Source organism: Ambystoma mexicanum, chromosome 3q (genome assembly GCF_040938575.1).
Source record: "Ambystoma mexicanum isolate Mex_15411 chromosome 3q, UKY_AmexF1_1, whole genome shotgun sequence".
Classification (NCBI taxonomy): Eukaryota; Metazoa; Chordata; class Amphibia; order Caudata; family Ambystomatidae; genus Ambystoma; species Ambystoma mexicanum.
Window position 1 is genome coordinate 1,196,952,089 of NC_090926.1, and position 23,620 is coordinate 1,196,975,708.

General features: G+C 52.3%; 1 protein-coding gene across 2 annotated transcripts in view; it reads left to right on the forward strand.

The window, feature by feature from the left end:
* Window positions 1–23,620, forward strand: part of LOC138447740 (complement C3-like) — a 2,843,165-nt gene that overhangs the window by 1,520,825 nt on the left and 1,298,720 nt on the right. For both annotated transcript variants that reach the window (XM_069604045.1, XM_069604046.1), the window contains exon 28: window positions 10,534–10,684. In XM_069604045.1, the coding sequence (XP_069460146.1) occupies window positions 10,534–10,684 (151 nt within the window). The remainder of the gene's footprint in view (window positions 1–10,533; window positions 10,685–23,620) is intronic.

Genomic DNA, 23,620 nt, shown 5'->3' on the forward strand with positions numbered 1-23,620 from the left:
ATGTCCCGTGTCTCCCTCCCCCCGTTCATGCCCTGTGTCTCCCCTGTTGCCCCCCACCCCCGCTCATGGCCAGTGTCTCCCTCCTTTTCCCCCACACCCCCGCTCATGCCCCGTGTCTCCCTCCTTTTCCTCCCCACCCCCCGCTCATGCCCTGTGTCTTCTTCCTTTTCCCCCACCCCCCGCTCATGCCCTGTGTCTCCCCTGTTGCCTCCCACCCCGCTCATGCCCCGTGTCTCCCTCCTTTCCCCCCCACCCCCCGCTCATGCCCCTAGTCTCCCCTGTTCCCCCCCACCCCCCGCTCATGTCCCATGTCTACCTCTGTTCCCCCCACCCCCGGTCATGCCCCGTGTCTCCCTCATTTTACCCCCCACCCCCCGCTCATGCCCCTTGTCTCCCCTGTTCCCCCCACCCTGCGCTCATGCCCACGTGTCTCCCCTGTTCCCCCTCACACCCCGCTCATGCCCCTTGTCTACCTCCTTTTCCCCCATCCCCCGCTCATGCCCCTTGTCTCCCCTGTTCCCCCCCAACCCCCGCTCATGCCCCATGTCTACCTCTGTTCACCCCACCCCATGGTCATGCCCCGTGTCTCCCTCCTTTTCCCCCCACCCCCCGCTCATGCCCCTTGTCTCTCCTGTTCCTCCCCACCCCCCGCTCATGCCCCATGTCTACCTCTGTTCCCCCCACCCCCGGTCATGCCCCGTGTCTCCCTCCTTTTCCCCCCACCCCCCGCTCATGCCCCTTGTCTCCCCTGTCCCCTCCCACCCCCCGCTCATGCCCCATGTCTACCTCTGTTCTCCCACTCCCCGGTCATGCCCCGTGTCTACCTCCTTTTCCCCCCACCCCCCGCTCAAGCCCCTTGCCTCCCTTGTTCCCCCCCACCCCACGCTCATGCCCCATGTCTACCTCTGTTCCCCCCCCCGGTCATGCCCCGTGTTTCCCTCCTTTTCCCCCCACCCCCCGCTCATGCCCCTTGTCTCCCCTGTTCCCCCCACCCCCCGCTCATGCCCCATGTCTACCTCTGTTCCCCCCACCCCCCGGTCATGCCCCGTGTCTTCCTCATTTTCCCCCTACCCCCCGCTCATGCCCCTTGTCTCCCCTGTTCCCCTCACCCCGCGCTCATGCCCACGTGTCTCCCCTGTTCCCCCATCCCCCGCTCATGCCCCGTGTCTACCTCCTTTTCCCCCCACCCCCGATCATGCCCCCTGTCTCCCCTGTTCCCCCCACCCCCTGCTCATGCCCTGTGTCTCCCCTGTTCCCCCCACCCCCTGCTCATGCCCGTGTCTCCCCTGTTCCCCCCACCCCCCGCTCATGCCCCGTGTCTACCTCCTTTTCCTCCCCACCCACAGCTCATGCCCCGTGTCTCCCCTCTTCCCCCCCACCCCCGCTCATGGCCCGTGTCTCCCTCCTTTTCCCCCCCACTCCCCGCTCATGTCCCGTGTCTCCCTCCCCCCGTTCATGCCCTGTGTCTCCCCTGTTGCCCCCCACCCCCGCTCATGGCCAGTGTCTCCCTCCTTTTCCCCCACACCCCCGCTCATGCCCCGTGTCTCCCTCCTTTTCCTCCCCACCCCCCGCTCATGCCCTGTGTCTTCTTCCTTTTCCCCCACCCCCCGCTCATGCCCTGTGTCTCCCCTGTTGCCTCCCACCCCGCTCATGCCCCGTGTCTCCCTCCTTTCCCCCCCACCCCCCGCTCATGCCCCTAGTCTCCCCTGTTCCCCCCCACCCCCCGCTCATGTCCCATGTCTACCTCTGTTCCCCCCACCCCCGGTCATGCCCCGTGTCTCCCTCATTTTACCCCCCACCCCCCGCTCATGCCCCTTGTCTCCCCTGTTCCCCCCACCCTGCGCTCATGCCCACGTGTCTCCCCTGTTCCCCCTCACACCCCGCTCATGCCCCTTGTCTACCTCCTTTTCCCCCATCCCCCGCTCATGCCCCTTGTCTCCCCTGTTCCCCCCCACCCCCCGCTCATGCCCCATGTCTACCTCTGTTCACCCCACCCCATGGTCATGCCCCGTGTCTCCCTCCTTTTCCCCCCACCCCCCGCTCATGCCCCTTGTCTCTCCTGTTCCTCCCCACCCCCCGCTCATGCCCCATGTCTACCCCTGTTCCCCCCATCCCCGGCTCATGCCCCGTGTCTCCCTCCTTTTCCTCCCCACCCACAGCTCATGCCCCGTGTCTCCCCTCTTCCCCCCCACCCCCGCTCATGGCCCGTGTCTCCCTCCTTTTCCCCCCCACTCCCCGCTCATGTCCCGTGTCTCCCTCCCCCCGTTCATGCCCTGTGTCTCCCCTGTTGCCCCCCACCCCCGCTCATGGCCAGTGTCTCCCTCCTTTTCCCCCACACCCCCGCTCATGCCCCGTGTCTCCCTCCTTTTCCTCCCCACCCCCCGCTCATGCCCTGTGTCTTCTTCCTTTTCCCCCACCCCCCGCTCATGCCCTGTGTCTCCCCTGTTGCCTCCCACCCCGCTCATGCCCCGTGTCTCCCTCCTTTCCCCCCCACCCCCCGCTCATGCCCCTAGTCTCCCCTGTTCCCCCCCACCCCCCGCTCATGTCCCATGTCTACCTCTGTTCCCCCCACCCCCGGTCATGCCCCGTGTCTCCCTCATTTTACCCCCCACCCCCCGCTAATGCCCCTTGTCTCCCCTGTTCCCCCCACCCTGCGCTCATGCCCACGTGTCTCCCCTGTTCCCCCTCACACCCCGCTCATGCCCCTTGTCTACCTCCTTTTCCCCCATCCCCCGCTCATGCCCCTTGTCTCCCCTGTTCCCCCCCAACCCCCGCTCATGCCCCATGTCTACCTCTGTTCACCCCACCCCATGGTCATGCCCCGTGTCTCCCTCCTTTTCCCCCCACCCCCCGCTCATGCCCCTTGTCTCTCCTGTTCCTCCCCACCCCCCGCTCATGCCCCATGTCTACCTCTGTTCCCCCCACCCCCGGTCATGCCCCGTGTCTCCCTCCTTTTCCCCCCACCCCCCGCTCATGCCCCTTGTCTCCCCTGTCCCCTCCCACCCCCCGCTCATGCCCCATGTCTACCTCTGTTCTCCCACTCCCCGGTCATGCCCCGTGTCTACCTCCTTTTCCCCCCACCCCCCGCTCAAGCCCCTTGCCTCCCTTGTTCCCCCCCACCCCACGCTCATGCCCCATGTCTACCTCTGTTCCCCCCCCCGGTCATGCCCCGTGTTTCCCTCCTTTTCCCCCCACCCCCCGCTCATGCCCCTTGTCTCCCCTGTTCCCCCCACCCCCCGCTCATGCCCCATGTCTACCTCTGTTCCCCCCACCCCCCGGTCATGCCCCGTGTCTTCCTCATTTTCCCCCCACCCCCCGCTCATGCCCCTTGTCTCCCCTGTTCCCCTCACCCCGCGCTCATGCCCACGTGTCTCCCCTGTTCCCCATCCCCCGCTCATGCCCCGTGTCTACCTCCTTTTCCCCCCACCCCCGATCATGCCCCCTGTCTCCCCTGTTCCCCCCACCCCCTGCTCATGCCCCGTGTCTCCCCTGTTCCCCCCACCCCCTGCTCATGCCCGTGTCTCCCCTGTTCCCCCCACCCCCCGCTCATGCCCCGTGTCTACCTCCTTTTCCTCCCCACCCACAGCTCATGCCCCGTGTCTCCCCTCTTCCCCCCCACCCCCGCTCATGGCCCGTGTCTCCCTCCTTTTCCCCCCCACTCCCCGCTCATGTCCCGTGTCTCCCTCCCCCCGTTCATGCCCTGTGTCTCCCCTGTTGCCCCCCACCCCCGCTCATGGCCAGTGTCTCCCTCCTTTTCCCCCACACCCCCGCTCATGCCCCGTGTCTCCCTCCTTTTCCTCCCCACCCCCCGCTCATGCCCTGTGTCTTCTTCCTTTTCCCCCACCCCCCGCTCATGCCCTGTGTCTCCCCTGTTGCCTCCCACCCCGTTCATGCCCCGTGTCTCCCTCCTTTCCCCCCCACCCCCCGCTCATGCCCCTAGTCTCCCCTGTTCCCCCCCACCCCCCGCTCATGTCCCATGTCTACCTCTGTTCCCCCCACCCCCGGTCATGCCCCGTGTCTCCCTCATTTTACCCCCCACCCCCCGCTCATGCCCCTTGTCTCCCCTGTTCCCCCCACCCTGCGCTCATGCCCACGTGTCTCCCCTGTTCCCCCTCACACCCCGCTCATGCCCCTTGTCTACCTCCTTTTCCCCCATCCCCCGCTCATGCCCCTTGTCTCCCCTGTTCCCCCCCACCCCCCGCTCATGCCCCATGTCTACCTCTGTTCACCCCACCCCATGGTCATGCCCCGTGTCTCCCTCCTTTTCCCCCCACCCCCCGCTCATGCCCCTTGTCTCTCCTGTTCCTCCCCACCCCCCGCTCATGCCCCATGTCTACCTCTGTTCCCCCCACCCCCGGTCATGCCCCGTGTCTCCCTCCTTTTCCCCCCACCCCCCGCTCAAGCCCCTTGTCTCCCCTGTCCCCTCCCACCCCCCGCTCATGCCCCATGTCTACCTCTGTTCTCCCACTCCCCGGTCATGCCCCGTGTCTACCTCCTTTTCCCCCCACCCCCCGCTCAAGCCCCTTGCCTCCCTTGTTCCCCCCACCCCACGCTCATGCCCCATGTCTACCTCTGTTCCCCCCCCGGTCATGCCCCGTGTTTCCCTCCTTTTCCCCCCACCCCCCGCTCATGCCCCTTGTCTCCCCTGTTCCCCCCACCCCCCGCTCATGCCCCATGTCTACCTCTGTTCCCCCCACCCCCCGGTCATGCCCCGTGTCTTCCTCATTTTCCCCCCACCCCCCGCTCATGCCCCTTGTCTCCCCTGTTCCCCTCACCCCGCGCTCATGCCCACGTGTCTCCCCTGTTCCCCCATCCCCCGCTCATGCCCCGTGTCTACCTCCGTTCCCTCCACCCCCTGCTCATGCCCCGTGTCTCCCTCCTTTTCCCCCCACTCATGCCCACATGTCTCCTCTGTTCCCCCACCCCCGCTCATGCCCACGTGTCTCCCCTGTTCCCCCACCCCCCGCTCATGCCCCGTGTCTCCCTACTGTTTCCCCCACCCCCCGCTCATGGCCCGTGTCTCCCTCCTTTTCCCCCCCACCCCCCGCTCATGCCCCTTGTCTCTCCTGTTCCCCCACCCCCTGCTCGTGACCCTTGTCTCCCTCCTTCTCCCCCACCCCCCGCTCATGCCCCTTGTCTCTCCTGTTCCCCCCACCCCCCGCTCATGCCCACGTGTCTCCCCGTTACCCCCCACCCCCCACTCATGCCCCGTGTCTACCGCCGTTCCCCGCCATCCCCCGCACATCCCTGTGTCTCCCTCCTTTTTCCCCCACCCCCCGCTCATGCCCTGTGTCTCCCTCCTTTTCCCCCCTCTCCCGCTCATGCCCCGTGTCTCCCTACTGTTCCCCCCACCCCCTGCTCATGGCCCGTGTCTCCCTACTGTTCCCCCCACCCCCCGCTCATGCCCCGTGTCTCCCCTGTTCCCCCAGCCCCCGCTCATGCCCCTTTGTCTCTCCTGTTCCCCCCACCCCCCGCAGATGCCCCGTGTCTCCCTCCTGGCCCCTCCTCATGCCCACGTGTCTCCCCTGTTCCCTCCTCCCCCTGCTCATGCCCCGTGTCTCCCTACTGTTCCCCCACCCCCGCTCATGCCCACGTGTCTCCCCTGTTCCCCCCACCCCCCGCTCATGCGGCGTGTCGGCTTCCTTTTTCCCCCCACCTCCCGATCATGCCCCGTGTCTCCCCTGTCCCCCCACCTCCCGCTCATGCCCCGTGTCTCCCTCCTTTTCCCCACCCCCCGCTCATGCCCCGTGTCTCCCCTGTTCCCCCCCACCCCCCGCTCATGCCCCGTGTCTCCCTACTGTTAACCCCCACCCGCCGCTCATGGCCCGTGTCTCCCTCCTTTCCCCCCCCCACCTCCCGCTCATGTCCCGTGTCTCCCCTGTTCCCCCCCGCTCATGCCCCGTGTCTATCTCTGTTCCCCCCCACCCCCGCTCATGCCCCGTGTCTCCCTCCTTTTCCCCCCACCCCCCGCTGATGCCCTGTTGTGTTCTCTTTATACACCCCGCCTTCCCTTTCCATGGTGGCCATCTTGGTAAAAGATTTTCCTTCCTACACCGGGACGCCGCAGGCTTCCCGGTTTGGGAAGAAAAATCTTTTTTTTACCACCCGGGGTTCCCACTTTGAGGACCTAGGATGCTAGTGGTCTTCATCTATTGAAAATGACGTTATGGTTATGTTGCACTAATAAAAACCTATGAAATTCAGTTAAAAAAAAAAGTGTTACAGGGACGTTATGGTTAATTTGCACTAATAAAAACCTATGAAATTCAATGAAAAAACTTTTTTAAAGGGACATTATGGTTAAGTTGCGCTACTAAAAACCTATGAAATTCAGTGAAAAAACTTTGTTAAAGGGACGTTATGGTTCCAAGTAAAACCGAAAAACCCTTGAAATTCGCCAGTTATGGTGAGCTAAGCAAACATAACTCGCGCCACCACCGTGCACTACTAAGACTAACTCCCACGACATCAAAGAGGACATCACAAATGTCATTGATGACGTCACTCATGACATCACATATGCAATTACATTTCATGAAATGTCTGTACAAGGGATTCCTATTATAATGGTGAGAAAAAAGTGTCAATAATCATTGGAATAAATATCAAGAGCTAATTAGTGCATTAAGCAATGCATTGATATAAATAGCATTCTATTATGAAGTTCTATCGAGTATACTAAGCTACTGATGCAGAAACATAGACATTGTGTGCAGCATAATAATAAAGGTATAATATTCATAATGTTGATATGTTGAATAATGAAATGATAACTGTTTTCTTATTAAAGTTTTGTGTACTGTGAAATACGTAATAAGTAGCTAATAAAACCCACGTATTACATAATTGAATTATTACAGACAAAACGCAAAAAGAGACAACACATGCAAATATGAGTATATACTGGGAAAGTGAAGTAAGCAAAAAATAGCAGAAACAGTTCATAACCTAACTGATTATGTTTATGCAGAGAAATGATTGCTCTGTTTCAAAGCTGCTATTTAGCCTATGTATATGTATCACATGATGTGACTGGACCCTAAGGAAAGTAGTGTGAGTACAATGTATACAAATATGAGCATATACAGGGAAAATACAGTAATAAAAAAACAACAGAACTATCAGAAAATGCTGATAACTCTACTGATTATGTTCATGCACAGAAAGGATTGCTGTCTTTCAAGCCTGTGTCTTCCCCTATGTATATGTTTCATATGATATGACTGGACCCTAATAGAATTTCTGTAAAAACATACTTGAGGGATAACTCTACAAATATAGTACCTTTTCAATTGTTATTTCCTGCCTGCTACTGAATAAAACCATGTGCCCTAGATTTGTCAGTAACGGAATAAAGAGTGAGCCAGACATGTGATGTCATCAGTGATGTCATCAATGACATTTGTGATGTCATCTTTGACGTCGTGGGTGTTAGTCTTAGCAGTGCACGGTGGTGGCGCGAGTTATGGTTGCTTAGCTCACCATAACTGGCGAATTTCAAGGGTTTTTCGGTTTTATTTGGAACCATAACGTCCCTTTAACAACGTTTTTTCACTGAATATATATGTGTATATATATATATATATATATATATATATATATATAAAATCAGGCGCACTGCTCCATATCATCCTTGGTATATCATATGACAACAATTGTGCAAGATGACATCAACAGTGTAATGTACTGATTGTTATCAGATTCTAATGAATACATTTTTATAGAAAATTAGTATATGCTTGGGATAAGTATGAGAATAGAGAGGATCTTGAACTCAATAGTGCATGCTGCTTGTTAGTAGGAAATATACGACTAGATAATAAAGCACTGAGTGTAACCAAATCGCTAGCTGATTAAGATAAGGGCAATGTCAATCAATGATGTTTCTCATAGCTCACCCACCAGACATCTATCAAGTATCCTTACAGGAAAACCTCCAGCTCATTATCGGTGTTGAGGCCTTGTGTTGTAGTTCTGTGTTCATAGATATATTACGCCTCCATTTTCCTAAGGATGTTTTCTCTTTTGCCTCCTCTAACTGGAGGCTCTACCTAATCAATTGCTAGAAACCTAATGTCCCTCTTATTATCCATTTGGTGTTCATGTTCCAATGTAGTGCCTGGGGCAGTCTTAGATCCTGGTTGCCAGCGGTGTTCAAAGTTTCATGGATCAGTGTACATAGCTCGGGGATGGTGCTACCAACATATAATTTGCCACATGTACATATGGTGACATATAAAACTAATTTGCAACAATTGAACAGGTATTAGATAGTGATCTCTCGCGATGTATCTGAGTTAAATGTGCATGTTTTTCTCACAGCATATGTACACATATTACAAAAAACACACTTATAGAATCCTGTGACCTATTGTGCTGCTCTTAGCCATTTTTCTTTAGGTTGTTGAGTATGTGATTTCAACATAGGACATATACTGGGGAAGAGCACACTTATTTGGAAGTCTAGTTTTTCCTGATTTGCATATGGTCTTTCCCCTTTCTGTAATGGCTTGGCAGGTGAAGAACGATGGTCTGGACGGTTTCCCAGATCTATGCCAGAGGATAAGATTAAGTATAAACCTTCCAGTCATCATCTTTTGTTTTGCTGTAGTCACCAGGAGTGGGACGAGTATGCCCAGACATGGGTCTTGTGCCTGCTGGGACTGGAGACCCAAGCTACTCCTTACTGATGATGCCTTATGAGGCAGAAAGATGTGTGGGGATGCTTGTGGTCTGATACAAAACGGATGTGACCTAGCAAATGGGGTTGGGCTGCCCCTTTTGGGGTGGGACCAACCCTGATTTGCATATGTTCTTTCCCCTTTCGGTAATGGCTTGGCAGGCAAAGAACAATAGAACAATGGTCTGGAGGGTTGCCCAGAGTTATGCCACAGAATAAGATTAAGTCTAAACCTTCCAGCCATAATCTTTAATTTTTCTGCATTGGTTTAAAGTGACATACCAAAAACCTCATCTGCTGAGCTTTCTAAGATATACACCTTTTAGCTCTGGATTTGATGGCAATCCCTGTGTGCAGACTTGACCGACTATGGTTCGCCTATCTTAAGCGATCGAGGAGACTTTGTTTAAAAATATGGGCAATTGTAACATTACCATTACCATCAGTTCAAAATAGATATCAACTGGTACACACTGCAGTTTGCCATGCAGCCCTGTGAGTCCTGCCTGGGTCTTATAACAGCTTTTGTTTTGTCTATTTGACTAACATTGCTGCTTTGCATGACTTCTGTCTCGAGTGCTGAAAGCAGTTCAAATGAACAAAGCATGTTCTTGCTGCATTCTTATTTTACATAATGGCCCTTTTTTATTCACAATGTATTATGTTCTCATTGTACAATTCTAATCCAAAATGTATCCGCATTCTTCTAAGTGCTACTTTTGTATTGGTACTTTCCCTGCCCTTTTTACTACTTGCAGTGAATAATTCACTACTGTGTGGCTCGTCGGATAGCTCAGGGGCAGCGCTTTTGTCTTGAAACCTAGACAACACAAGACCAATGCAGGTTCAAATCCTTGTCTGGCTGGCAGGGAGAAACATGACTTCAGTCTTTGCAGAGTTGAGCACGAGGCAGTGTAGATCCATCCTGTAGAATATGGCAGTTGATTATGTCTTCGGAAATTGCAGGGGTGAATGGGAAGGAGAAGAATATTGGGAATCATCAGCTAAGAGGTGATAGTTAAAGCCAAAGGAGCAATTGAGCTTGTTAAGGGCATATGTCTATCAGGTGAAGAGAAGTGGGCCTAGGACTGATCTTTTAGGAATGACAAGAGGTAGAGGTTTCAGGGAGGGGGTGCTGAAGTCGCATGCGATTGAGAAGGATTTATTAGAGAAATAGGAGACCACTGAATGGAGTACAGTGACCTTGAAGCCAGGAGGGAGAGTGTTTGAATGGTTGTTCTATGATTAACAATATAGAATGCAGCAGAAATGTCTACAAGGATGAGCATGGAGGAGAGCGTACCGCTAAATAGTTGACTAAGCTGTTGAAGGGTCTAACACTGATTTAGCCTTTTCTGCTTCCTGCAAAACACATATGACATTCTCACTGCTTAGGCGTTCTTCTCAGTCAACAAGATACACGTATGCCTAACACTGATTTGGTGTTCCTCTCCGCCTACAAACTCCCCAAGTGGGGGTTCTCATTTCTTTGGCCTTCCGGCACCTATAAAACACAGAACTTTGCTTTCACTCGTTTCAAGTATTCCCTCTCCACCCTCAAATCATGTATGCCCAACCACCCACATAAATCTACCCTAGTAATTCCTTAACTTTTCCAGAAACCTTGTTCTCCATGTAATTGTACTCTAGCCTCCCCTAAAGTGTTTCCTAAACTGCCGCCCCACCTGTACAAACTTTGATCCATAACTAGCCAGGACTCTTGAAGTCACATGCATATTTGGGATATTCCTCAGCTCAGGAGTTTTCGGGTCATCTTTTTGGAATGTTTCCTTACTTTGCCTAAATGTGAATGACTGATGATAATGTATTTTCTCATGTATGTGTGATGTTAGGATCTTCATGATGGCATGCAGAAAGCAACAAAGTATTTGGAGAGACGCCTTCCATCCTTGAAGCAAACGTACAGCGCTGTGATAACATCGTATGCCTTGTCATTGGTGGGGAGCACGAAAGCAAATGATGTGATAGACCAGTTTAGTTCCAGTAAGTTCCCAATTTTCACATGTTTTTTGTGGCTTCAGATAGCCAAGACTTAGCATTGGTGAAAATCTCCATATTCCTTGTTTGCAGTAAACACAACTGACAGAATGAGTTAACATTTCCTTTTCAAGTTTGCTTTCTCATTAATATCGCAGAAAATACCTGTTTACTGGTTTGAATGCTATATCAAATGTCATAGGAAGACGTGTTGTTTTTGTATTCAGGAAAATTATTTGTTTTTGTATTTTTATACCTTGTACTGTACTGAAAATGTATGCGTCATATGTCAGATTAACCATATTTCTAGTGAATAACATCGTCCCTTATTCCCTCATCTTTTGAAATACACTCCAGGAGCAGACTGATCTGGACCCATTTCTTACAGTCACCGGGGGCATTGGTGTCAATAGTGTTCTGCAGTGCTGGAAGTGACATACCAAGTATCTGCATGGAGCTGCCTAAACCTCATTACCTCAGTTCCTTATTTCCATTTTGCTTACACTGTAACGGTAACATAACAACCACTTCCTTTTTTATTAGTTTGGGCCATTAGGTGGCGTTTAAGCTCCATCTATAAACCAAAACAATTGCATTGGCGTACAGGTAGGAGGGAGGTGACATGTGAGGAGGGAAACACAGCTTGTGGGTGTTGTTTGGTTAGTTACCCATCCATTGACCATCCGTGGCCTTGCCAATCCCTATGGCCATTCCCACCTACTTTTGGCCTCACAGCCCAAAATACATCCCCTTGGGATCTCTTTGAGTGCTCTCTGCCAAATAGTAGAATAAAGTTTTAGACAGCCTGTGTTTTTCTAAATATTCAGCTGTGAGTTAATGGCTTAATTGTATCTGTAAATGGCTACTGACATAACAACACAAATGAATCTTAAGGATGTGTGCCTTTAGACACTTGATTTATATCTGTCCCTTGCACTGAAGTCCTGTTAAAAACAAGCAATGGAGGCCACCAAGGGGCGCGCAAGCGATGTAAGCCTGAATACTGAGCCCGCTTCACCTGTCAGTTAAGGGTTCTGAGCCGCACTAACCGACCCCCGAGCAGAGAGGAGCAAGCTGACTGGGTGGGAACACCCACAGACCACCTAGGAGAAAAATCAGAGTGGGGGGCCCCGCAAAGAAGGGAACGGGACGCCGCAAGTGACGAGGAGTGGATGGGAGGAGCCTTTCTTTGAGAAGCCGGGTGCATGTAGCCCCGAACAGTGGCTCGTCTGAGGAAGCAGTGGTCGTAGTGGGCGGGAGGGGTATGGTTCACTCTCTCATCAGAGATCCGTTTAGAGCTGGGCACCCACCCCGCATTATTTTGAACACCCCAGAGGGGGGAGCAGACACGGAAGCCGAAATAAACAGTGTCCCGGCGAAGGACGGCCCAGAGGAGGAGACGCAGAGGAACACTGTCGGACCGCGTGAGGTGAGAGGTTGTCCCCCTCTCCCTGCATCGTCCCCCCCACAGCTGTTCTCCAGCCCGCAGAGTAGCAGGGGAGCATGGAGAGGCCCGCTTGGAGCCAGCGTGGGCTGTGAGCCCACGCCTGCTGGTGACTGCACGGTCCTGCCCCCTCTGTGTGAAACACACATGGGGAAAGAGGTCTGGATAGAAACAATATAATAAAGTGCAGTGCTGGCGGTACTGTACAGGTATCCGCTGCGTTCCACACAATCCTACAGAGCAGACCAAAAAGGAGCCGACGTGAGGGGCCAACGTGAGGGGTACCTGCCAGGAGGAGGAATCCCTACACTACGGGCTTACCAATAAGTTTTCCTTTTACAGGGGAAGATATAGGAAGCCTGTTTAGTTTAGGTTATTTACTTATATAGCGTGCATAACCCAAGGGTATCTGGGTGCTTTTACTTGAATATACAGCATGTTACATTATTACAATATACAGTATTACAGTATTACAAACTGACAGTAACCAGTATTCTGGATAAACGACATAGCGACAAACAGTAGCAGTGAGAAATTAGAGAACATTTGTCGGCAGCTGACTTGGGTTACAGATCAGAGTCAAGACATGCCTAGTAAAGCAGTGAGAAATAAATATATACAATTATATACAGCAGGCCTCATTAAGAGGTTGGAGGTAGCCTTGCCGCTTTTACCGGCAAGGCTAACTCCAAACCGGCAAGAAAATCTGGCAATGAAAGGCACCGGTGAGAACAACTCAGAGTTTAGCGGTCCGGTAACAACGGTACCTTCAAGCTTACCGGTACCATTGCATCCGGACCGACAACCTCGTAATGATTTTCTGGATTTTCTCCAGATAGATTCCGAGGATCTCTTTGCATTGTGGAGCAGTTTTAGGTCAGCTCTAAACCATTCATTTAGGCGGGCTGAAGGTTTAGCCTTTCGAAGTTTTAATGGTGCGATTTTGTTTCGTGCTTTTCAAAGGTATTATTATACATTTCAAAAAGCAAGGAAGGATTTTTGTCTGAGTTGTATGGTATGCTTGCAATAGGCTGTAGTAAGGGCAGTAAATTGTCAAGAGTTATGTTGCGCTTATTTCTGGACAACGTTTGAGGAGAGATGGTCGAGCTGGTATTGAGGCAGGCATTCTCCTGTATGGAGAAGGTAATGCAGTTGTGGTCAGACCAGGCACACGGTACATTGTTCAGGATTGTGGTGGTGCTGGTAGTGCAATTAAGGTCTGCCAACCAGTCCAAGGTGGTACCTTTAATGTGGGCGGGTTCATTAATGCAGAGTTTGAAACCTAATTGTAAAATGTTGTTTTCAAAGATGGTAGCATTCACATCTTTAGGGTCTTGGAGGCCTAAGTTCAAATCTCCCAGCAGGATGATTTGTGAGCCAGGTTTAGTATTTTGTGCCAGGAGGAATGTAATGTCTTCGTCGAAGGAGGAAATAGGGCCGGGGGCCCAATAGATAAGATGGGGTGGTAAGGTACGGGTAGCAGTGAGAGGCAGTTTAACTGAGAGGAGTTCCGCTGATGGGATGGGAGTGCTGGCGAATTCTCTAAGGCTGAGTTGAAATTTGGCTATGAAAGCCAGGCCACCACCTTTGCCAGTGACTCTGTCTGCTCTGATACTTGTATAGTTGTCTGGGAGGGCTAAGGATAGAGAGGGACCTACAGCTGGGAATAACCAAGTTTCTGATATGGCAAGGAAGTCCAGTTGGTTAGTGGAGATGAAGTCAGCAATGTCGAGAGCATGGGCTACCAGTGATCAAGCATTGATAAGGGCTCCTTTGATGGTTGGTGTGACTGAGGGTGGAGCTTCTGGTAATAAGGTAGAGGCTGTGAGTGAGGGTGCATTCTCAATAGGGTTGGGGGACACAGTGATGGTGTTAATGATATGTGCGGTGGCGGACCTGTTGGTATCCTGTTTAGTGGCTGGGTTGGTTTTTGTCTTCTTTTGTAAGAAGCAAGGTCCTAGTCTTGCATTCCTCATAATAACTGAGCAAGGGACAAGAGGCGTCGGTGGGGCAGCGAAGAGATGGATCCATTCAGCTAGGGTGAGCGGGCATGAGGCACTGGGAGGGAAGAACTAGTTACTTACCAACTGGTAATGTTCTTTCGACTGGATGTTCCTCCAACGTATTCCACATCTTTGACATGTAATGTCCACAGCTGTGCTGCTTTGGAAATGTTTTGGCAAAGGGTGTCCTGCGTCGATGGCCTCGGGCCGATGTCCCTCGAAAGCCTCCGTCGAGGGTGATGTCACCGGATGTTATAAATAGGACACACGGCACCCGTAGCCTCAGTTTATGTTTTTTCCCCCATAACGTGTGACATGCTCATACACAATGCCTGCTTGGCTGCACATAGCCTTGAGGGAACCCAAGCTGCAATAGCATAGGAAATTCTTCAGAGGGGCAGGCTGGGAGGGCGATGTGGAATGCATTGGAGGAACATCCAGTCGAAAGAACGTTACCAGTTGGTAAGTAACTAGTTCTTTGAACGGATTGTGTCCTCCAACGTATTCCACATCTTTGACAGACTCCCAAAACAGTATCAGTGAATGGAAGAGGGAGAAGAATTTAGAATACCCAATCAGATGGCAGAATAAAACACTGCTTTACCAAAGGCCATATCCTGACCATGGAGTGTCTCCAGGGAGTATTGTTTGACAAAGATGTGGATGGAAGTCCACGTTGCTGCATCACAAATATTCCTAATAGGAACTCCCCGCTGCAGGGCTGTGGATGTAGCCACGCCCCTAGTGGAGTGAGCTCGCCCACCAATCTGTGACATTCAGTAATGGTGAGGATAATCCACCTGGACAAGGTCTGTTTGGTAACAGCCTGGCCTAATTGGTGTCCAGTGTACCCCACAAAAAGTTGGTTGTCCACTCTGACCTGGGACATCCTAGAAATATAAAAGCTCAAAGCTCTCCTAGGGTCCAACCTATGGAGATGCTCCTCTTCCTTCGCAGGATGAGGGGGAGGATAGAAAGCAAGAATTACCACTTTCTCCAGCATTGGATCTTTTATGGATTCACATGCTTAGAATATTCCCCGTCGACAGACTGGGAACTCTCGGTAAGCTTATAAAGCCTTTTCCCGTAGGAAAACATTCGACACTTTTGTGTCCTATCTACGTCGTTTTTGGGCCGCGCACGCACGCCCCACTAGGACGTAGTGGTATAAATGCCCCGTCACCGCGAGTACCTTCAGATTGCAACCGTCTCCAAAGTGGGAACACCTTGTGTATTTTCTACTTGGTTAGGTTGTGCTGTTCCGTTTTTTTCTCCAAATGTCAGGAAAAGCACTGTTCCGCCCGTGCGCTACGTGCGGACTAAAGAAGGTCTACGAGGGGGAGGGACATGTGGACTGCATTTACTGTCGGCACCCTCATCACTCGGCTGACAAGTGCGACATATGTAAGGGCTTCTCCAGAAGACTCTTAAGGATCGGAGTCGCAGAATTGTCGCATGGTTGAACGACAGAGCGGGGGCATACCCGCCTTCGGAAGTGGGCTCCACACGCAGCGCGGCCTCAGTGTCAAAATCTTCAGGGGCCCCGCGCCGCTCATCGTCATCGGAACCCCCGGTAAAGAAATCGAGACCGGTGGATAAGGAATCGTCGGTAGGCCATTCCAGGGACTCTTCTTCGAAGAAGGCCTCTTCGTCCTCATCTTCAGCAAAGAACGATAAAGACAAATCTAAATCCTCCTCGGGCGATCGTCATAGATCGACCTTGAGTCGAGAGACAGAGAAACGCAGGTCGAGTTCAGAAAAGGCGGGAGCAACGCATAAGCCTGCGCTTCCACCACTGTTGTCGACGGTTGGGCAGTCGTCAACTGCTTCTCTGCCGCTGACGCAGTTGACATCAACCGTTCCTGGATTGCAGGCGATGACGATGGGGCCAACTATTGCTTCGTCGACGGATATCCCGCAAGAGGCCTGGCGTCCAGAGGTCTACGACCCAATTTTGCCGGACGCACTTCTACAGCAGGAGGCCTTTTCGGTGTCCTCGGGAGACGAGGGCGAAAGGATAGCTGCCCCTGCAGACCTGGGGTTACAAGTTACCACACCTTTCTCCGGGAGCATTCCGGGTTCTGCCCCACTGCTCAATCCGCAATAGGTTTTATCATTGGCGGTCTTGTCCATGCTGCAAACGCTGCTGAGGACACTGGATGACAGACTGCCTCGAACAACTCCGGCCAGGTTGGTCGTCGACGACTCAGGCCCGTCTCGCCGCCCTCCACCTTCAACCCCCGCGGCAGGGCCTCCGGAAGCAAGTCTCTCGGCCCCATGCCACGAGGAAGGGGAACTGTTGGATTCGGAATCAGGCAGCAGAGCGTCGTCGGTGGTCTCCCTTTCCCCCTCCAGGGATCCGACCTGGGAGTCCGATGCAGAATTGGAAACCCAGAGGAGCCCGGCTCAGCTGTCTCCCCCAGATGATATCAGGTCATTTCACAACATGATGGCCAGGGCTTGCGCGGAATTCGGGCTGACCCAGGAAGAAGAAAAGAGCGACTGTTTTCTTTTCGACCACATGGGTCAAAGGAGAAGGTCAGTGTTTTCAGTGCCCATCCTGGATCATGTGTGGAAGGAAGGTCTTCAAACCATGCATCACCCTTTCTCAGAGCCAGCGATGTAGGGTCGCCTAGAGAAAAAATTCAAAGCCCCGGACTCTACTCCCAAGTGCCTTTCCTCAGAACCAACACCTGACTCTGTGGTATCGGCAGCGGCGGTCAAGAAAGGCAAGGGCTCAGCACAAGTGTACGACCCTCCCGGAAAGTGATGCTAGACGCCAGGATGCGTTCGGCAAAAAAGTCCTGTCAGTAGGTGCTACCACAGTGAAGGCGGCAAATTCTCTTGCCATAGTTGCTAGATACGACAGGGAGATGTGGCATCGGTTAGCGCCTATACTCGAACACCTTCCAGATGAACATCGGAAAGCAGCTATGTTGCTGGTCAGGGAAGGTGAGGAGGCTTCAAATCATGCCATTAACATCGCAGTAGACCTTGCAGAGTCAGGGTTTAAGCAGGTGAACAACGGTGTAGTTCTCCGACGACAGGCATGGCTGAAATGCACCAACTTCCGACCGGAGGTGCAGTACAAGGTACTGGATATGCCTTTTGAAGGAGATCTCCTCTTCGGCGAGAAGGTCGACGAAGCCCTGACGGGCATGAAGGAGGACTCAGACATGGCGCGTTCCTTGGGGGCCCTCCAGAGTGGTCAGGGTTTCCGGTCTTTTCGTCCCTTCAGAGGAGCATCGGGGAATTCCAGATTTTCATCGCGGGACCGACCCTTCGGTAGGCCAGCATATTCCTCTCAGGGATACAGGCGAGCTTCGCAAGCGGCTAAACGTCGCCGGGACTACCAAGCCCCCAAGAAGAGAGCAGGTTACTCGTCATCGATGAGGGATAAACAGAGCAAGGACCAGCAATGATGGGCATCGGAACATTCTGGGGGGGCAGAGTATCATGTTACTTCAACGAATGGGAGCTAATAACAACAGATCGATGGGTGTTGGACACTGTAAAATATGGATATTCCCTGCAATTCAAGAGCAACCCTCCGCATATTCCACCGGCGTGTGTAGCTCATTCCCATTTGAGCGTGTTGCTGCAGGAAGTAGAAACTTATGCTACAAAAAGGGGCTATAGAACTGGTCCCATCGTTACAAAGTGGTCAAGGGGTGTATTCCCGACACTTTGTGGTGAAAAAGGCAAATGGAAAGTGGCGTCCCATCCTAGATCTGCACGAACTAAACAAGTCGTTGAAAAACAAAGTTCAAGATGCTCACGCTCCAGGAGGTGATCAGGTCAGTTCAAGAAGGGGATTTTCTGGCGTCTCTGGACCTGCAGGACGTGTACTTCCACATACCGATGTGTCGGCGACACAAGAAGTACCTAAGGTTTGTGGTAGGGCGGACTCACTACCAGTTCACAGTTCTTCCTTTCGGACTGAAATCTTCCCCCAGAACGTTCACGAAATGACTGGCTCCGGTGGCAGCCTGGCTGAGAAGGCAAGGCCACCATGTATACCCCTACCTCGACGACTGGTTGGTGAGGGGGTCCTCCCCGGCGTCGACGCACAAGAGTCTACAGGACGCCATGAGCCTCTTGCAACAATTGGGGTTTGCGATAAACTTCGAAAAAAATCCTCGTTAACGCCGTCCAAAAGCTTGGTGTTTCTGGGTGCACAGTTCGAGACCCAGTTGGGGTTAGTCAGACCATCCCTTGACAGGATCACCAGGCTCAGTCGATTGGCAGGTCAGTTGAAAATCAATTCCAGGCTGTCGGTGAGAAAATATACATCAATCCTGGGAGCTATGGCGTCCTGCATTCCTCTGGTGCCCAACTGCCGCCTTTTCATGAGGCCAGTGCAACAGTTTTTGGGCGGATCGTTGGACGCAGGCTCAGGGCCTCTGGTCAGACAAGCTGACCGTCGACGACGACGAGCTCCTATCAACTCTCCGGTGGTGGGAGAGAGTTCAGAATATTTCCAAAGGAGTACCCCTACAGGAGCCGGAGTTCAGGTTCACTGTGGTGACGGACGCGTCCCTAACTGGCTGGGGAGCGCACATGGGCACTCTGCAGACACAAGGCCGTTAGTCTGAGAAGGAATCTCTCCTGCACATCAACGTTCTGGAATTGAGAGCGGTCCGCTGGGCCCTGAGGGCGTTCCTGCCTCACATCAGGGGATCCACAGTGAGAGTTTTGACGGACAACTCCACGGCAATGTTTTACTTAAGGAAGCAAGGCAGTACGCGATCCAGAACCCTCTCCATCGAGGCTCAGAAGGTGTGGCACTGGGCTCTAAAACACGATATATCCATTGTAGCTCATCACCTGCCAGGAGTGAGGAATGAGCAGGTGGACTCGCTCAGCAGAAATATGGACCAGATTCACGAGTGGGAAATAAACACTGATCAATTGTCGAATGTCTTCGAGAAATGGGGCGACCTCCACTGGATCTCTTCGCCACGAAGGCGAACAAGAAGTGCAAGATGTATGCCAGCAGGTGGCCACAGGAAGATTCAGTGGGAGAAGCGTTTTCCTTCACGTGGACGGGCAAGTTCCTCTACGCCTTCCCTCCGTTCCCTCTGATACGGAGAACTCTGCAGCGGATACGCAGGTACAGGTGCCGAGTCATCCTGATAGCGCCGTGTTGGCCGAGGCAACCATGGTTTTCCGACCTGCTTCATCTGTCAGCGGATCACCCGATACCGTTCCCGAAGGTGCCCAACCTCTTGTCCCGGGACGAAGGAACGGTGTGGCATCACAACCCGAGCAGCCTCAACCTCACAGCTTGGCTCCTGACTTGTCAGAATTTGGTGCCTTGAACATTCCCTCAGACTGTCGGAAGATATTACAGGCTGCCCGGGCCCCGTCCACCAACAAGTCCTACAGGTGTAAGTGGAGGAGATTCTATACGTGGTGCCAAGGACAGGCAGGAGTGGAACCTCTGAGGGTTACTCCGGAATAGCTTTTCCCGTATTTACTACATTTGGCGAATAGTGGTTTGTCTTTTTCATCTCTAAAGGTTCAACTGGCGGCCATCTCTAGGTTCACAAGAGGGAGGAAATCAACGCCCTTGTTTAGTGACAGGTTAGTGAAACACTTCATGAGAGGTTTGTTCCGGACATTTCCCCCGGTTAAGCGTTTTCCACCGACGTGGAGCCTTAACATGGCACTTGCAGGGTTAATGAAACAACCCTTTGAGCCAATGGCCACGTCGTCGATGAAGTTTTTATCATGGAAAGTGGCTTTTCTAATAGCCATAACATCGGCTAGATGGATCTCAGAATTGCAGGCATTGGTCATAGACCCTCCATATCTCAGATTTTTCAAAGACAAAGTGATCTTGTCAATGAGTCCTCGTTTCATCCCGAAAGATCCTACGACTAATCATAAACATTCATCCATTATCCTGCCCACCTTCTTCGCGACTCCCTCATCAGCTGTGGAAAAGGTCTTGCATACCCTGGATGTCAAGAGAGCTCTAAAATTTTACCTTCATCGAACTCAACAACTTCGATCTACGCAGCAACTCTTCGTTGCATATGGGCCTTTGGCAAAGGGGAAGGCAATTTCAAAACAAGGACTGGCCCGATGGGTCTCGGCGACGATTGCCTTCCGTCACTCAAAAGCGGGAAAACCGCTACAAGGACGTCCGAGAGCTCACTCGACCAGGGCGACTTCGTCGTCGACGGCGTTGTGGGCGGGGGTTCCACTGACAGACATTTGCAGGCCGGCAGCATGGTCAGTGCCCCATACATTCACCCGCCACTACTGCCTCGAACGACAGCATGCGGACGAGATACAAATGGGACGAGCAGTCTTGCGACATCTCTTTCAATAAGGTAAGCCCTTTCTCTTCGAGAAGGGTCTATGCTGGTTTGGATATGTATTTGTATATGCCTATATATATATATATATATATATATATATATAGATATATGTACGAATATACGCATGGCAGTAAACACATGTGTTTTATGTATCCTTTTTTGGCTTATATAAATATTGCACAGTGCAGTATTGTGGCATGTTGTTAATCTCGAATCTTATGTGATCATGATTCGCCTTTTGCAGGATGGGGTGGGTGCTGGATTGCATTTACACCTCCTCCATTGTTTCAAGTTCACTGCTGTGCATTCTATTCTAAGCATGTGAATCCATGAAAGATCCAATGCTGGAGCATTTCTCCAGCATTGGTATCTTTCATGGATTCACATGCTTAGATTATTCCCTGTCGACAGACTGGGAACCCTCGGTAAGCTTATAAGGCCTTTTCCCGTAGGAAAACGTTCGACACTTTTGTGTCCGATCTACGTCGTTTTGGGCCACGCACGCACGCCCCACTAGGACGTAGTGGTATAAATGCCCCACCCCAGTGGCTCCCTTCAGATTTTGACCCCTCCAAAGTGGAACGGCGGGAATCAAAAAGTATCAGAAGATTGCATTTTGGGGAGGCCGGAGGGCGCATGTGAATCCATGAAAGATACCAATGCTGGAGAAATGGAGTTACAGGTAAGAAACTATTCCCTTCTTGCTCAAATGAAACTCAGACACTACCTTAGGTAGAAAGGATGGACATACCCTCAGTACAACCCTATCCTTGTGGAACACAGTAAAGGGTGGCTTAGATGAAAGTGCCTGCAATTCACTCACTCTGCGAGCAGATGTAACTGCAACCAAGAAAACCATCTTGAAAGACAGCAGTCTCAAAGGACAAGAGTGCAGAGGTTCAAACGGAGCACCCATCAGGAATTTCAAGACTAAATTCAGATCCCAAATCGGCACCTGAAAAGGGGACGGCGGGAACACATTTGCGAGTCCTTTTAGAAATTGGGAAATCAAAGGAATCTTAAAATAAGAACATTCCTCAGACGAGCGCCTGGTAACCTTTAATGGTACCCACTTGAAGACACCTGTGGGCCAAAGAAAGCAAGAATGGAACACTGAAAAGGATCAACATTGTTTCCTCTGCACCAGTCGTAAAACTTACACCAACGGCAATGGTACAGGGATTTGCAACACCTCCATCACGTCATCCGGGAGGTCCCAATCCTTATATCTCAACCTTTCAGAAACCAAGCATGAAGGTTGAGAGACTTGACCTCTGGATGGAGAGCCCAATCCCCCCCCCCGTGAGAGAAGGTCCTCTCTGTGGGGAAGATGGCGTGGAGGACAGATGGACACTTCTAGAAGGTCTTGGTACCACGCTCTCCTGGCCCAATCCGGAGCAATGAGGATAAAGCTGGACCCGAATCTCTGCAACGACCTTAGCACCTGAGGAATGACGGGGACCGGAGGTAACGCGTGTAGAAGTGGGAATGAACAATCCACGACAAATGCGTCCCCTAAGGCTCTTCTCAGAGGAAATTCCCTTGAGCAAAATCTCTCGCACTTCCGGTTGGCAATGGTCGCAAACAGATCCACTTGAGCGTCCGCCGCCGCATTCTGCTCTCCAGCCAGATCAACTGCCGAGAGTGAGATTCCTTGCTGTGTCGCCCAGAACCAGAGCTGCATCGCCTCTCTGCACAGCGGGAGTGACCCTACCCCCCTTTTTTGTTGAGGTAATGCATGGCCACTGTATTGTCCGTCATGATCAGGACACTCTTCCACCGCACAGACAGCAGAAAAGCCTTCAGGGCCAGCCTGATGGCCCTCAGCACCAAAAGGTTTGTGTGTAGTTTGGACTCCGACAGAGACCAACGACCGCTGGTGGTCAGCTCATTGGCGTGAGCTCCCCATCCTGTGAGGGAAGCGTCCATTACCACCGTCACCTCCGGCCACAGTTGCCAAAAAGGCTCGCCCTTCATCAGATTACCTTTGCTGGCCCACCACAGAAGATCCTGCGTGACCGAGAGTGGAATCTGAATGGGATCCGACATCTTGCCTGAGAATTGCGACCACTGCATCTTGAGAGCCCATTGAAGGGATCTCATTCTCAGTCTGGCCTCTGGCACCAGAAAAATGCAGGATGCCATGAGGCCGAGCAACCTTAAGAATTTGAAAGCCGGAAGACTCCAGGCATGTTGGAATTAGTTGACCATCTGTACATTGTGATGAGCCCTCATCTTGGGAGGCGAGCACTTCCCCAAGGACGTGTCCAACACAGCCCCGATGTACTGGAGCTGTTGGGAACGTGTCATGTGGGACTTCTTGAAATTGAGGGAGAAGCCCAGCTTGTGAAGGAAGCGGCAGGTCAGGCTGAGATGATCCAAAGCTTGTTCGGGAGAACACGCTGGGATCAGCCAGTCGTCCAGGTAGGGGTAGACGTGACCCCCCACCCCTCCTGAGATACGCTACCACCACCACCATTAGCTTGGTGAAGACCCTCGGGCAGAGGTCAATCCTAATGGCAGCACCTGAACTGAAATTGTGAGTCCCCAGCCGCAAACCTCAGGTATTTTCTGTGCTTTGTGAGGATGGGCACATGAAAATAAGCATCCTGTAGGTCCAGAGTCACCAACCAATCCTGAAGTTGAAGTGCCTGAAGGACCTGAGAAAGAGTGACCATCTTGAACTTTTCCTTCCTTTTCAAGTGACGTAAATCCAAGATGGTTCTCAGTTCTCCATCTTTCTTGGGAATCAAAACATATGGTGAATACCAGCCCTTGTTGTTACTCCACTGTATATATCAGTAATTAAAGCTGTTGTAGCACAAATTTTAGGTAAGAATCCACAAACAGCTCACCTTGGCAATCGATGACTCCAACTGGGAAAACCAAAGCAGATGGGAAGATTTCCCAGTGACAGCCTGGCCCCTCAGCTCAGGGTAAAGTGACCCAGGTGAGAGGGCAGGACTCCCAGGGAAACCCTCAATGGGAAGAAAACCCTGGACAAAGTCCCGCTCGTGCAGATCAGGCTAATGATAGAAAGTTGGACGTCTCCGACAGGAACCCCGGGGAATCACATAAGACACGTCAAAGGAACGTGCAACAACTAGACCGCTGCCAGCCGGTCGGGGAGAATCACAAGCTTCCAACTTGGAGGTGTTAGAAATCA